The following is a 16,657-nucleotide window of genomic DNA, read 5'->3' as shown; positions in this document are numbered from 1 at the left end:
GAAAACTGCCTAAAAACCATCCACAAACTGGTCGATTCACCGGACCTCACCAGCAGACCTCACCACAAGTCCTCCTGGTGGACTCATACCGGGGACCAAGCGCTCCTTCCCAATCTGGAAAGTTCCTTTTTCTTTACTGCTATGTATTTTTCATCCTTACTTCTACTACCAGTTTGCCCTTTCCTAGTCTCTCTGACATTGATAAACTCATAAGTTCTCTGATCCTAGTATCTCACTGTTGATTTTTTATTTCATACAATCCTGTGTGGCTCTGTAGGACTATGATTGCAAATAGTTTTCCTACTTAATTCCTTTTCCCAGCATCAACAGACCAAACACAGTTCTCTATGAATGTCAGAAATGTGCACTGAACTACAACAGTCTGTCACAACTAGAAATTTCACTTTCAACAGTCTTCTGGGGGGGGGGGGGGGGGGGGGGAAATCGGCAGAATATTAATGGACACATGATAAATAATACAGGCATATGATGTGACTATTGAACAAGCATGTTTAGTCCCTAGTTTATGTATCTTTTAGCTGATGCCAGCCATTGGTATCTTATCTGTCTTTGGGTTTCCTACTCAGAACACATTAAAGATGAAACTGAGTGGGATATAGTAAGTTAAAGGAACTTCAGTTTTTCATAAATGCATTTTAAGTTTTATGTATATTTTCTATGTGGAAATCAATTTACTTAAATTCTGGAAGGACATTATACATTTCTGCTGTAAAATGGTGTTTTAAAATTTCAATGCTTACCATTTGATTTTTTGGGTGGTAGTATAATGTCCCTTGCATTTAAAATCTCTACATTGAGGACATTGTTGAGAAACCACATTTTCACAGCAACAACACCAGTGCTAGTTAGTGAATTCTGCTGAGACATTCTCTCCAAATGATACCGATGAATACATTCAGATGATCCTTGAATCAGTTCTGGAGCCAGCAGATCATTAATACTTGTGAATATAACTTTTTTCCTTTCATCGAGCCCCATTAGAAATCTCTGTAACCTTTGGAGTGCTGCACTTATATTTTTATTGAAAGCGCATCTGGAATTCTGAAACAATGCATTAAGTCATTACTGCAGTCAATTGGTGGTACTGTATTTATTTAAGTCATCGTGATAAACATACCTTTTTCACTCCATTTAGGAACCCACGTGCGCTGCTTATAGAACAGTTCCACACACATGTTAACATGTGTTCAAAATGGTGTACATGAAGTTGCAGATGCATAATCAAAAAGTTTTGTGATAGGTATTCTACCAATCCTTCACAGTGTTGTGATTTATGTGTTTTTGATTCTTCCAATAAAAGCTTTTTTATAGTTGGCTCCATCTATAAAACAAAAATAGGTGGTGTCAGACATCTTGTAGGCTACTACACATATCAATAACACAAACTGGTACGTAAATATTTGACAGATACTTTGCTTGCATTCAGACTCCTTTATGAATTTGAGTTCACACACACACACACACACACACACATACACACACCTATATAGCTATAATGACCTTGCACAATATAGCTGTGTGTGTGCGTGTGTGTGTGTGTGTGTGTGTGTGTGTGTGTGTGTGTTTGTGTGTGTGCACATACAAGAATATGTGAGTATGTATGTGTATTCTAGCTCATAAAAAGGTTGCTCAGAAGCTAGTGAAGTTTCCTTTTTTGTGCCTGTCGACATATCATAGCTTCCACTGTTCAGTGAGAAATGAAATAGATATTAAATTATAAGTTCACTAGCAAATGCAGGCCTTATAGTTAGGGGCAGGTGAAGGGGATGGGAACCAGAGACAGACCAATACATAGGTAGAGAGAGAGAGATGCACAGAGAGTGAGAAGATCTCACATGTTATAAAGCTAATAATATTATATTTTTAGCCAAATGATGTGGCTGGTAGTGATGAATTCACACATTGCTATAACAACTCTTTGTTCATTAACCTTTGATTAAAGTCATTATGGTTTTATAGGATGAAGGGCCAACATGAGTACAACTGAAAAGTCCATCATGATGATGTCTAGTGAGTACCCACTCTGACGAAGTCCACAATCATTGTTAGTGATGATGAATTAGAAGGTACCATAGATGATCAGCAGTACTGCACCACAAGGCTGTGAGTTTGTGGTCCATCAAGATGCTGATCCATGCATGGAAGGGGTTGATGAACATATAGTGGATGATGATCCCAGCAAAGGTATGAGACAGCACTGTCTAACGGGTAGCAGCAGCAGGTGTGTATGGAATCATAGACTCGAAGCTGCTGATGGTCAGTCTGGAGCACAGAATGGAACTGGCTATCAAAGGGCTGAGTAGCAACCTAAGTATCCATCAGCAGAGGAATACAGGTGCATAGTCATGTGGACATGTGACAGTGCTGAAATAAATAGATGCTTGCAGCTGCAGAACTGATTACCTCGACCTGCGTACCACGTATTAGCATGGCCTGTGGCTTCAGATGCTATGGCATATGCAAGAGGTTTGGCAGTAAACGGCCTAGCAAATATTCTGTTGATAAACAACATCCCAGGGTAAAGCAGAGGCCATACCTGACACATGAAGCATGTCCATGAGTGTGATAGCTGAATATGCATAGGTCTATCCCTGCTTATACTACACTCCTCTCTGCTTAAGAGAGATTGTGCAGCCATCTCACAGAAGCGCAACATCATAAGGACATGCACCATGACTTAAATGAAACAACAGGATAATGGATAAACAATTTGTTGTTAAGTATTGTAACACAACCAAACCATTATGCAGAAAAAGACTCAAAAGTTCAGCAAAAGTTCTGGGAATATACAGAACTGGACCAGTAATGGACAAAAAGAAATTATCCCAAAGAAAAAAGCACACCATTTCCGCATACGGGAATGACAATTGGTTGCTGTAGGTGGTGTGTGTGACAGGGAAAGGTGGGAGCAGGTGGGGTTGGTGGTGGAGTCTCCAAGAAGTTGCAGCTCATGGCCCAAAAGAACACATGATGGGATCTGCAGTGCCAGCTGGACTGTCTGCAGGACAGCCACAGGGGAGGCAGGAGAGGTGATGGCCAGGAAGAGTGCCAAGAGAATCGGGCATGACAGTGCTGGTGGTGACTGCCAAAGCGGCAGTGTGGATGGCCGTGGCAGCATGAGTGGGGACAGTTGGGCTGGCCAACAAGATGGCCACAGATGCGGTGGTGCTAGCAGTAGCAGTGATGGCTGGGAATGGCATTGTGATGGCTGTGACAGGGCCAGCAAGAAAGCAGGCATTAGCATCAACAGGGATGGTGAAGACAGGAGGGCTGGCTGTGACCGGCCCAGTGATGACTTGATTGACACCAAAAGGGCTGATGACAGGTGGATCAGTGTCTGATGATGGTGTCATGAGTAAGCACTGGGCCTGATATGAGAGGGACTTCCATCAGAGAATTCTGTGAACAAAAATCAGTGTGCCACATGGTATGATGACATTGCAACAAACTCAGTGGAATGTGGCCGAGCCTGTTAAACACGAATTCCTGGTGCAAGTGTCCAAATTCTGGTCCTGATCACTATAGGAAAGCCTGTAGAACCTAACTGAACAGAGAAATGCTTCGCAGCAGGTCCAGAATTGCCTGGCCATGGAAGGGGAAGGCATATTAAGGCAATGATGCCTCCAGCAATTGAACATACACGGTACACATAAAGACGAGGATACTCTAAGAAACTGAAAACAATGCTGACCAGCAACATCAAGCAAGAAAATGTGCATTGAATAACAAATGAAAGGACACCTAAAATATACTCAAAACAAAACAGTGCGAATAACTTACATCTACTGAGAAATCTGAACATTAATTGCAAAAAACGAACACCTACTGAAATCAAGACAAGCATGCAATTTAACACAGTACAGAATTGAAGAATGGAGTGGTCCCTGTCTGGTACATGGATGGATACCCTCACACTGTGGTAGGATTTGTCTAGAGACAGTCACAACAAAATATCATTAATACGATGTACCATCAAGATGACATACCAGACACATCAGAAACCCTGAAACACATGTGAAGAAGTGGCCTCTTCATCCATGCCCTTTCCAGGCACCACCACTCTCAAGAACAAGGCTGGCAACAGCTGCATTGTCCACGTGAAATACGACACGGCATGGCAATGTTGGGCTCAACATGAAGGAGGGCAGTGACCAGATCATGGATAGACCAGGAGCTGGTGCTGCAGCCAGCAAACCTTGGACAGCTATTGGAGTGGGAAAATTATGAATAAGTGCTATACTGTGAATCCTTGTGACTTATGAGTGTCACACCTTAGAGAGTCAGCCCCATCATCACTGTACTGTACATCAGACAAGGGAATAGTACTGTGTCACAAAACCATCATTCTCATCACCAGTGTTATAGCCTTTGCCAATTAGTGTAATTGATAGAGATTGAATTCATATATTGCTATAACAACTCTTTTGTTTATTAGCTTGGACTTAACTCAGTTCAGCATTAATGGCCACACATGAGTACAACTGAAAAGTCCATCACAATGATGTGCGGCAGGTGCTCACTATGATAAAGTCCAAAATTATCATTAGTGGTTATTAGTTGGGAGGCACTGTGAATAATTAGCGGCACTGCCCCATGAGGCTATAAGCTCATGGTCCATAGAGACACAGGTCCATGCAAAGGAGCAGCTGACAGATGTCCAGCAGCTGATGATCCCAGTGAAGGACGGACAGCACTGTCTGATGTGTAGTAGCAGTGGCAGTCATTGTGGTCCAAAGTGCAGATTCAAGGCAGCAGATAGTTGGCCTAGAACCCAGTGCCAAACTGGCTGTTGAGGGACTGAGTGGTGATCTAAATACCCATCAGCAGAGGAATACAGGCACATTGTCACATGGACACATGACCATGTGGACACAAATAGATACCTGTAACTGTAATACTGATTACCGTGACCAGTGTGCCACATACCAGTGTGGCTTTTGGCACCAGATGTTGTGATGGCTGCAGGAGGCTTGGAGGTAAACAGCACAGGAAATCTTCTGTCAACAAAACAACCTCCTTAGGTAAAGCATGGACAGTACATGGCGCATGATCCACATCCATGAGTGTGGTGGCTGAATATGATTGGGCCCAGCCCTGCATATATTACAAGTACAACGTGTGCTACCATATGAAAAGGCAATAAAGGTAAATATCAGCTTAAGACACAAGATACAAGATGTGATATAGTTTTACCTTCAGTAAGTGGAAATATATAATGGCTCACCCACCCATTATTTGTGAAAAGTGATGCTTCTATTATGATCCTCTGAGCTGATGAAGCCACCATAAAAATTGTGTTCTACCTCTAAGTCTAAGTCAAATGACACACTATCAAAGAAGATGTTATCCATTTTACAATTTCAAAGAAGGGTGCGTTAAAAAACTACCATTGACAAAAAATCAATCATAATTTTTTCAAGCCCTGTGAGACACCAACTATCCTTTCTGATCTTTCATCAACAATTCTAACCTCTGTGAATAATGTCATTGTTAAATATTTCTGTTGTAATTAGGTGCAACTACAACATGATCAGTAGACTGAATACAACTTTATTCCATGGAAGCTTTAACAACTTGAACACAATATTTAATAAAACTCAGTAGGAACAAATTATGTACACAAAGAGATATGGCAATACACATAGTGATCTGAGGCCTAGTATAGCTCGGACAGCCTTAAATAGACTGGAGGACTGGAGGCTCTCTCTCTCTCTCTCTCTCTCTCTCTCTCTCTCTCTCTCTCTCTCTCTCACACACACACACACACACACACACACACACACAACACAAACACAAGTCTGAGCTACCCTCTGTGGATGATATAGCACTGCTGCTTATGTGGTCTTTTTAAAGTACATTCACACATCACTACTGCAGTCCTCCGCTCTTAGGGAGACAATAGATTCTTGAGTTGTCTGTGCTGTCCTCCTCATCTGCTGGGCTCTGGCTAAGGTGGAATATGGTCTGAAGAGCTTTGAGTGTGGACACATTCTGCAACCACCTTCCCATATCACATCACATGGCAACACCAGCAACTATGGGGTTGTTTCCATGTTAACCTAGGGCATCAGTTATTGTCACGGTGCTGATGATACTGATATCAGTGGTTGCTCAGGAATGAGTGATGGAATTCCTGACAACAGTGCTGGAAAAAAGAGAGGAACTGCTGGGTTGGCCACCGAGAGTGGAAGCCCTCGCCCCTGTGGGAGGGGAGAACCAGTGGCAGCAGCAGGTGATGTGATGGCCAATGTGATCAGATTTGTAGGTGATGGTGTGACATCACTGGCCTGTCCACATGAAGGCAAAGCTGATTATGATGCCTCAAGCAGAGGCCACCCTCTGTGCAGATATTGCAGAGACACTGCCCCTCGTATCTGGTGATGACAGCTGGAATCAGTTTAGGGCGATGTCTGAAACTGCATGCCCAGACAGCCACACACAGCCAGAAGAGGCATGGTAGCTGCATGGGTTTATGTCCAGGTAAGGACACAAGAGATGTGGCAGTATCATCAGCTGACACCTGTGGAGTAGCTCTGCTAGGCTCCTTGCGGCAAACGGTGTTAAATGGTATGAAGAGAGAAACCTATTTAAGGCAATGTCAGACAAATAGTTGGCAAGATACTTTCTCATCTGAGTTTGGAATGTTTGAACTAGGCATTCTGCCTCACCGTTGGATTGTGAATGGATCGGGGAGGCAAGAATGTGATGGGTACCATGGGAATCACAAAATGCCACCTACTCTTGCAATGAAAATTGGGGACCATTGTTGGACACAAATGTCGTGGGCAATCCTTTGAGTGACAAAACTTTGGACAAGGTTGCAATAGTGGCACTTGTGGATGTGGAAACACAGCAAAAAGCATTTGGAAAATAAGAATATGCATTTCTAGAATGAAATTTTCACTCTACAGCGGAGTGTGCGCTTATATGAAACTTCCTGGCAGATTAAAACTGTGTGCCGGACCAAGACTCGAACTCGGGATCTTTACCTTTTGCGGTCAAGTGCTCTACCGACTGAGCTACCCAAGCATGACTCACGCCCCGTCCTCACAGCTTTACTTCTGCCAGTACCTCATCTCCTACCTTCCAAACTTTACAGAAGCTCTCCTGCAAATCTTGCAGAACTAGCACTCCTGAAAGAAAGGATATTGCGGAGACAGCATCAAAGACCAACAGCCAATAAACACTGAGAAAGAGGCCAGTGAAATCCACATGTATACAGTCCCATGCAGGCAACAGCATGAGCCAAGGAGAAAACGATGCCCAGGGAGCTGCTTGGTGCATCACATAATGTGAACAGGAGGCAACCAGGTGGGTAATGTCACTGTCCAAGCCAGGCCAATGCTCTTGTGTGTGATACACCACAATGATTTGCATGTAATAAATGGAGAACATCTGAACGAACCACTGAGGGGATCAGTACCCAAGGGGCTACATTATCTATGTCTAAAAGCTGATCACCACTGACAACAGAGAATCGATATCAAAATATGTAATAATTATGGAAGGGGTCAGACACACTAGTAGGTGGTGAATCCAACCAACCATGTTGTACAAATATTATGACCTTCCACAGAACAGAATCTAAAGCTACCAAAGCTACAGCCTTCACAATCAATGTGTTAGTTACATAAAAAACCATCAATCGTCTGCTATATGACAACATCAATGTGGAAACAAACCAATTCATACTGAAGAAATCCTGGGTTTGGACTGGCTGGCAGGTGGGCCAAAGCATCAGAATTAGATATCTGCAGCAGGATTGTTGTGCTGAATTTATGCATTACAAACAGAGACAATGTGACCTTCTTTGCTGCAATTATGACAGGTAGCCCAGTGGTTTGGGCAGTCATGCTCTTGGTTAATGAAACAATAAGAGCAGGATGGAGCATTGAACACATACATTGCTATTTACTGGACTGTTTACTTTGGTGGTGCACCAACTGCTGGGAGCAAGGCTGGGTGCCATGACTATGTCTTCCCCCTGCAAACCATCTGTAGCTTGGTGTGGAGGAGAAAGTTGGATTGCTCACACCTCACACCATGACTCACTTTGGTCACACCATGACTAACTTTGGTCACTTGAAGCTTGCAACACCTCAAATGACTGTGTAATAGCTAAAACCTCAGAGAGGAATGGATTTACACGCTGGAAGGCATGCTCTCACAACTCACAATCCAGAGCTAAACAAATGATAGCATCTTCCACCATCTGATCGGCATATGGTGCTTTATGCACATCAGACACAAAATGACAACAATGACTTAACCCATGGAGTTCAGCTGTCTATGCTAAATGGGGTGGATGTGGTTGGTTGCTATAGTGGTAAAACTCAACGGGGGATGCAACAACATGGGTCTGCTTAGAGTAGTATTTTGAAAGAAGTTCACACATTTGGTCAAATGTTAAAGAAGATGCATCCTGCAAAGGGGTGAGCTGACGTAGGACTTGATGTATTCTTGGTGATATCCATGAAAGGAACAAGGCATAACATAAAATATTGTCAGTAATCCTAAAAGCTTGAAAGTATTGTCACAGACATTTCTCACTTGCATCCCATTCCTGAGCAGACTCATTGTATATAGAAAAGGGAGGTGGATAAACCACAAGGGCCACAGAGGGCCAAACAGCAGATGACATAGAGTGAGGAGCATGCCAACTAGACAACACAGAAACCAATGACTGAACTATCTGAGTTTGACTGTCCAGTGCCTGTCATTGTGGTGAAATACCATTGTGAATGGTTCTTGCTGTTTGAACAACTGATGTAAAATACCCTCTGATCCACCATCAGCCATTGTGAGGATAAACAGAGGACCAGCCAGGGTAGAAATTTATCCAGACAGCAGGACCACAGTCACTGCCAATCATGTTTTAATTAGGTACAAGTACAGCATGGCCAGTAGACTGAATACAAATTTATTCCATGGAAGCATTAACAACTTGAACACAGTATTTAAGTAACATTCAGCAGGAACCATTATGCACACAAAGAGCTGCAGCAACACACATAGAGAACTGAAGCGCAACACACATAGAGAACTGAGGCCGAGCGTAACGTGGCTAGTCTTAAATAGACTGGTGTCTGTGGCAGGCTCTGATGGTGATCTCTCCCTCCTGCACACACACAAACACACACACACACACACACACACACACACACACACACACACATGCTGCAAACCACATAGCACTGCCGCACGTGCGGCCTTTTGAAAGTATGTGACACACTCACACTGCGAACCACATGGCACTGCCACACACGCGGCCTTTTGAAAGTATGTGAATGCATCACTGCAGTTTCATAGTACCAAATCCACCTGATCTTAATTTATATTCATTCCCTGCCCATTTTCTTCCCCACTGTCTTCCTCTACCTACCTATCTTTGTATCCATTTACATCCGTACTCTGCAAACTAGTTTGAAGTGCATGAGAGACATTACTTTCTACTGTACCACATATTAAGAGTTTCTTCCCTTTCTATTTGTATGTGGATAATGATTTCTTAACTGCCTCTGTGACCACTGTAATTAGTCAAATCTTGTTTACAAAGTCCCCATGTATGGTGCTGTAATATATTCCTAGATTTCTTACTTAAGTTTCTTGAAGTTTTGTAAGTAGGCTTTCATGGTATAGATAGCACCTTTATTCAGAAGTCAACCACTTCATGTTTTACACCTTTTCTGTCAAGCTATTCCTTAAGTTAATGAGTCTATGTGATCATTTCTAATGCAAAACTAGGAACGAACTTACAACACAGTTGTTAAAACATAAGAACTTTACACACCTGAAACTATGATAATTGCTGGCTGGTATCACATAAAAAATGTTGATAAGTAAGACAGGAAGTTGACAAATAAGACAGGTAGTTTCTTAGGAGAATCACAGAACCAAAATGCCAAAACAGAATTAGGGCGAAACAAAATTTATCAAGCTATATGCAAACATCGCAGATACAATCAGGAAATGGCAACTAATAAGTCAAGGGCACTTACATAGGATGGATAGCAACAAATGCATCAGAAAATTCTGAACTTAGATTTACTGATAAATAACCAAAGGTGTTGGCTAACAGAAACTTGTGAAAATCTGAAGGAAATTAGCATGTATGTAGAAATCACAAAGACGGAACAAAATCCAGAGCTGTAATCAACATCAGGCTACAGGATGGATGTCAGAATGGAAGAAGAATGTTAGTGAACAGATAAAGAAATACTGAGAGGAAACGAAGTAGTACCTTATTTCAAACATACTCCTTTGTTTTACAAACCCCTTATTTAGAAATGTACTATCCTTCTGTTGTTCATAAAATGTGGCAACACTTTCTAACAAAAGTGAGAGGTTTAGGTCACTTTAGTTATTTGAATGTTCCATGGTTCACATTTACAATAATTTGTTTTGATGTGGAATGTGCTGATGGTTTCACAAATATTATACATTTGCTCAGTTTCCTTCTTTCTGTCTTTAGCTGCATTTTGCGTTATCTATTTTCCAGTCCCTCATACCCTCTTTTCCATAATCTCCCCCCTCTCTTTTCTCTCTCTTTTCTTCTCCATGTCTTTATCTTTTGAGTCTATTTTCACTCTCCCATTTATTTCAAAATTAGCTTTGGTCTTTAACACTCTGTGTAATGATTAGATAGGATTTGTTAACAGAACATCCGCAACTGAGCTGCTACTAATACTGGTATGGTATTAACAACAATATTCAATACAACTGTAATCCAAAAGAGTGAACAACAATAAAGAGGAAACCATTTTTATGAATATTTTTTTCCACCAAGCATTATCATATATCCAATCATACAGCATTAGTACTATTAATTTATTGCCAATTTAGCACTATTAATATTTCTTGGCACCATCAGTTCCTTCATGTACTACATTTCCTGCCTTGTTTCAGTAAATTTGTTCATCTGAAGATGGGAATATAATTCTCCCAAATAAAAAATAAACAAAGTCACAACTGAAGCTGATATTTTAGATCTCACTATGTACTAATTGCTCATTATTGGTGCCACTAGTACCAATAAACTCTTCTACCTTGGTTCTCTTATAATGGAGAGATGTAGCAACCTTTATTACTATTCAGCAGTTGCACATTTCTCATTTTTTTCCATTTCATGCCTTCCCCTTTTTCTCGAGGGAAGACTTGAATGGCTCATAATTCTTATAAATCAACTTTTTTTTAAACTGTTGGACACTGACTCTATCTGCTCTCCAGAAGCCTTGCCCACCCCTGCTACATTTGTGCCACCATCAGACCTTTCTGCTCTGACAATCACTCACAAATAGCATTGGCTTAGCCACAGAGGATGATTTTGTGTGTGTGTGTGTGTGTGTGTGTGTGTGTGTGTGTGTGTGTGTGTGTGCATGTGTGTGTGTGTGTGTGTGATCTATTTTTGATTAAGGTCTTACTAGATGAAAGCTTATTTTGTGACAGTCTTTTTGTTGTGCCAATCTGTGACTCAGCATCTCCGCTATATAGTGAGTAGCAACTTTCTTTTCATAATATTGTTACATCCTGGAATTTTGATTAATGTAATAAATGTTTCTATGTGTTGGTCTTGGAAAATTATTCTAATTCATAATTATTATTATGGTTATTAGTAATATTCTACTGTGAAATTAAGATGGGAAATAACAGTTTCATCTTGTTAAACAATGGAACTGAAAATGAAGAAAGTTTAACTATTCAGCAGAGTGTGTGCTGATATGAAACTTCCTGACAGATTAATACTGTATGCCAGACTGTGTCTCTAATTCAATACCTTTGCCATCTGCACAAATGCTTTACTGACTGTGTTACTCAAGCATAACTCACAATCTGTATTCAGAGCTCTATTTCTGCTAGTACCTCATCACTTACCTTCCAAATGTCCAAGTTCATGTCTCTGTGCAACACACAGTTTTCAACTATTCAAAATAAACTGTAGCTCTTCTTATTTGGAGTGGCCATCAAATGACAATCATTTATAGTTATTTACAGAAAACGTGCACAATATTCACATACCCGTTCTGTTATGGAGTCAAGCTGATGTAGAACTTTCTGCTGTGCTGATTCAGATGTGCGTTCCACAGTATTTGATACAGTCTCATACCATTGGGATGCAAACGTTTCAGAACGGGCAGATCCTAGATCCCATAAAATTTCTTCTAATTTCATTTCAGTCACAAATGGAGCTAGTGACTGATAAACATATTCAGATGAATTAATCCCAGAACACATCTGTAATAAGAGAGAGTTATCAAAATCTCAAACTAGAGTAAGCATTTCCAAATTTTAAGTGTGTGAATCATATTAGATGAGGAAAACATGTAAAGTATGAAAAACAGGGGAAAAATTAAGCACATTTTAACAAATGTGAAAGAATTAAGTAGGAGTAGGCGTTCACAAGAAATATCATTGATAATCATCTGTACTAATAAACTAATTTCTTTTTAATACTATTACACTGAATTTCATAAACATGGAGGAAACAGATACTATAGACGAAAAGACGTACTTTCATATGTTGGAATGTACCTATTAGTGGTTTCTAGTTTTTTCTTGGTATATCATTGATTGTAGATCATTGAATTTCTCTGAAGTGGTTTTATGGTGACTTCTCCAATAATGTACACAACACAATTTTTAATTAATTCGGCTTGTTCCACATTTATTGCCACTATTGACAATAAGATGACTAGTTGCAGCCCTCACATAAAATGTTATTCACAGGTGGAAACTTCCAAATTCTTACTCATCAGTATGACAGCGTCCAACTATTCACAGTATGCATTTACAACCAAGTGCTAACAGAAAAATGCCACAACACTGGTTTTAGTTCAGACAGTCAGTCAACATATCAGATTTCCAGATATGTGCTACCAATACACAGAGGTTCATAGTAACAGGACCTGAATCAATGTTATTCACTGACTGACTCAAATCATTTAGTGTAAGATAATACACATCAATGGTTGATCTTAACACCTGGCATGAGTCATACAGACATGTTCATTGTATGAATACTGGTAACAGACTTCCACAGAAATATTAGTCATGTATGAATTTACCTGGAACTTGTTACACTGTTCTTATTTGCACGATTATCAACTGTAGACTTTATAATTGTTTGGATTATTTATTCACGAGGAAGAGCTCCACAAACTGAGAAAGTCGAACACATTGGTCCACCTCTGGTTGTTATGAAGAAGTTATTCAGTTTGGCATTGACTGACAGAGTTGTTGGATGCCATCCGAGGAATCATCATCATCTTGCATCTTGGACAGTTTTCAGCCTCTGGCCGTGTCTGTTTGGAACATAAGCCTCTCCATCGTCTTCTGTCTTGCCACCATCTCTCTGTCTTCATCTTGGTCCAGTCTTCTCCATCACTACAATGAAGAGTAATGGTGAAAGTGCACTTCCATGTCTCAAGCTATTCTTCTGTTCAATCCAAGCTAATCTCTCTCCTCCCACTTTCACACAGCTCACAGTTTCATGGTACATTTCCCTTATCCTCCAAATAATCTGTTTTGCTACTCCTCTGTTCTCCAGGGCTTTCCACATTTTGCTTCTATGTACACTATCATATGCTTTTTCAATGTCCAGAAAGGTAATTAGTAGCTCTATTCCATATTCATAATGCTGTTCCTACAGTTGTCTTACAGAAAAAAATAGATCCACCATGGATCTTCTTGCTCTGAAGCCATGTTGCTCTTCTCTCATCCTTCCTTCTAATTTTTCCCGACTTCATGCTCCCAAATTTTTTTTCAAAAGTCTTTGCACAATGACTCATAAATGTTATCCCTTGGTAGTTCTTGCACTCTTTTCTATTTCCTTTTAAAGACTGTTCATACCCATACCCATACCCATACCCATTCCCTTCCTCCAGTCTTCTGTGATCATCTTCAGTCCCCACACAATTTTCATAACTCAATATAGCCATTGTATCCCCACTTCTCCTGCTGCTCTCACCATCTCTACACTTAGCTCATCCAGATCTGCCCAATACCTCTTCCACTTCTCGCCATGTAAGGTCTTTTTCTATTTGCTGTCCCTGCTCTTTTTTCTCCTTGGATTGTTCCTCCTCATCCAGGTCTCCATTCGAGTTCAGGAGTTCTTCAATATACTCCTTCCACATATTCATGAGTTCCTCCTTATTCTCTACATCTTGGCCACTTTTGTTCACCATTCAGGCATAATCTGTCATACTGTTCTTCCTCTTACTTTTAATCATCCCATACAACACCTTTTTTGAACCTTTACTATCCCCCTCCATCATTCTGGTCCACTGGTCCATCCACTTTCTTCTCCTCTGCCACTCACTCTTTTTGCTTCTTTCTTTCTTACTTGATACTCTTCTCTTGTCTCTACTGTTCTCTTCTGAAACCATACCCTAAAGGCTCTGTTCTTCATCTGTATTATATCCTTTGTTTTATTATCCCACCATCTCTTTTTGTTGCTTGTCCTCCCACATATTGTTTCAACCATACTTACTAATATTCCCTCGAGTCTACCCCATTCCTTTTCTGCCATTTTTGGTTCATCCTTTGGAATGCGTTCCTTTACTACTCGTAGGTACTGCAGCCTGCTTTCTTCCTCCTTCAACTTCCATACCATTATACTTCTTTCCTGGTTTTCTGTCTCTTTATTATGCATAGTCCCTCTCAAGTACATTACCAGCAAACAGTGGTCACTATTTTAGGCCTCTGATGGTATTACCATTCATCTCACTATCATACAGGAAGTAGTCAGATCAACTTTCTCTTTAAGTCTTGACTGTACAAGGTAATGTTGTGGCTCTCTCTTTTCCTGAACCAAGAGTTCTCAACCAGCAAGCCATTCCTTTGACAGAACTCCAATAGTCTTTCACCTCCCTCATTTTGGCAGCCCCAACCCTCCGGTCCAAGCACACTTTTGCAGCCTTGTATTTCTCTTCCAACATGTGTGTTTAATTACTATCACATTCTTCCTTGCCATCTGCTTCTGCATTTCCTCTTCAGACTCTTGCTTCTCCTCAGAAGTGCAACCCACCTGTGGTGCATACACTCGTATCGCCTCTATGGTCATCTCCTTGAGTGATATTTTGATCTTCATCATCCTATCACTTATTCTCTTTGCTTCCTCATTTAATCCATCTCTTACTACTATTCCCACTCCACTTCCCCTTCCCTCCTCATTTGCACTCCAGTACGGGCAGTAGCCTTTCCTCAGTTCTCTCCTTCCTTCTCCTTTCCATCTCATTTCAGGTAACCCCAATAGGTCTAACTTCCTTCTTTCCATCATGTCTATCATCTCTTCCACCTTTCCAGTCAGTGTTTGTATATTTAATGTTCCAAATCTTAGTGCACAAAATTCTATCTGACTGGCACATTATATTGTCAAAATCCTGAGCTAGTTGGAGGGCTCTGCCCACAATGCTCCAAACATTTGCATTTGGAGCAAAATCTGGTGACCTTGCTGAACAAAGTAAGATTTAGCAAACATGAAGACAAGAAACTTACACCATTTATAGGTGGACATTACCTAGCTGAAATGTAAGCCAAGGATGGCTTACCATGAAGGGCAAGAAAATGGGGTACAGAATATTGTCAACATACTGCTGTGCTGTAAAGGTGCAGTGGATGACAACAAAAGACGCCCTGCTATGAAATGAAATGGCACCCTAGACTATCACTCCTGGCTGTCGGGCCATGTAATGGGTGACAGTCAGGTTGGTATCCCACTGCTGTCTGAGGCATCTCCAGACACATGTTTGCTGGTCACTGGGGCTCAATTTGAAGTGGAACTCATGAAAGATGAATCCTGCTATTAATTCTGTTCTGATGACCAGTGAAGATGCGTCTGGAGATGTCCTAGACTTTAGTTGGTTACCAACCCAACTGTTGCTGCCATACAGTCCAACAACCAGGTATAATGATTTTCTGAAATTGTAATCATTTGTCTGTCTGTATATGTACATCACATCTATCAATTTCCATCCACTTTGGATAATTCCTTTGAGGTGTATGTGGTTTTTTCCCTTAGAGTATAAATAGCTAGAAATTACAAAAATGTTATGGAACTATTATGTGTACCTATGCTGTGAATGTCAGTACAGTTATCATATTTGAAATTATGATAAATTATACAAATTCTTAGTTAATGGCTGAACTGATTAATGATGGTTGTCATTTGGTCCAGAAAAATTAGGGCACCAAAATTACAATGGTTAACTTGGGAATTTAGCACACAAAAGGAAACAATAATTTTAGGTGGATGATAACTTCAATTCTAAATATCTGATAAGTTACTTAGTTTCAGAAATATTAAAAATGTTACTGTAAAGTCTGGATTCTGGGCTTTCTAATGGTATACATCAATGTTCATAAAATGACTGATTAGCAGTCAAGATCTAGAATTACCCACTACAGTAATAATTTCAGTTATTAATTACTCTGAATTAACCTGGTTTTCAGAAAACATAAATGCATCACTGCATTCTACGCATTGAAAATTATTATCTGAATACCAAATTTACTTGAAATAAGGTCTCAATAATATTTAGATAGATTTAGGGATGCACAACATATGCATGATATGCATAACTACATTTATAAGGGAACTCAGAAAGTAAAAATATATATAGTTATCAGCAGGACTGCAATA

General features: G+C 40.5%; 1 protein-coding gene across 1 annotated transcript in view; it reads right to left on the bottom strand.

Annotated features, from left to right (window-relative positions):
• The window catches only part of LOC126185353 (protein unc-13 homolog 4B-like), a 133,124-nt gene that overhangs the window by 22,855 nt on the left and 93,612 nt on the right, over positions 1–16,657 (bottom strand). Inside the window, exons 7-9 of the mRNA XM_049928122.1 lie at positions 12,037–12,252; positions 1,139–1,342; positions 762–1,062 (exon numbers count right to left, since the gene is read on the bottom strand). Coding sequence (XP_049784079.1) covers positions 762–1,062; positions 1,139–1,342; positions 12,037–12,252 — 721 coding nt within the window. The remainder of the gene's footprint in view (positions 1–761; positions 1,063–1,138; positions 1,343–12,036; positions 12,253–16,657) is intronic.

Source organism: Schistocerca cancellata, chromosome 1 (genome assembly GCF_023864275.1).
Source record: "Schistocerca cancellata isolate TAMUIC-IGC-003103 chromosome 1, iqSchCanc2.1, whole genome shotgun sequence".
Lineage (NCBI taxonomy): Eukaryota > Metazoa > Arthropoda > Insecta > Orthoptera > Acrididae > Schistocerca > Schistocerca cancellata.
The sequence above is the reverse complement of the archived record's forward strand: the minus strand, read 5'-3'. Positions and strand labels throughout refer to the sequence as shown.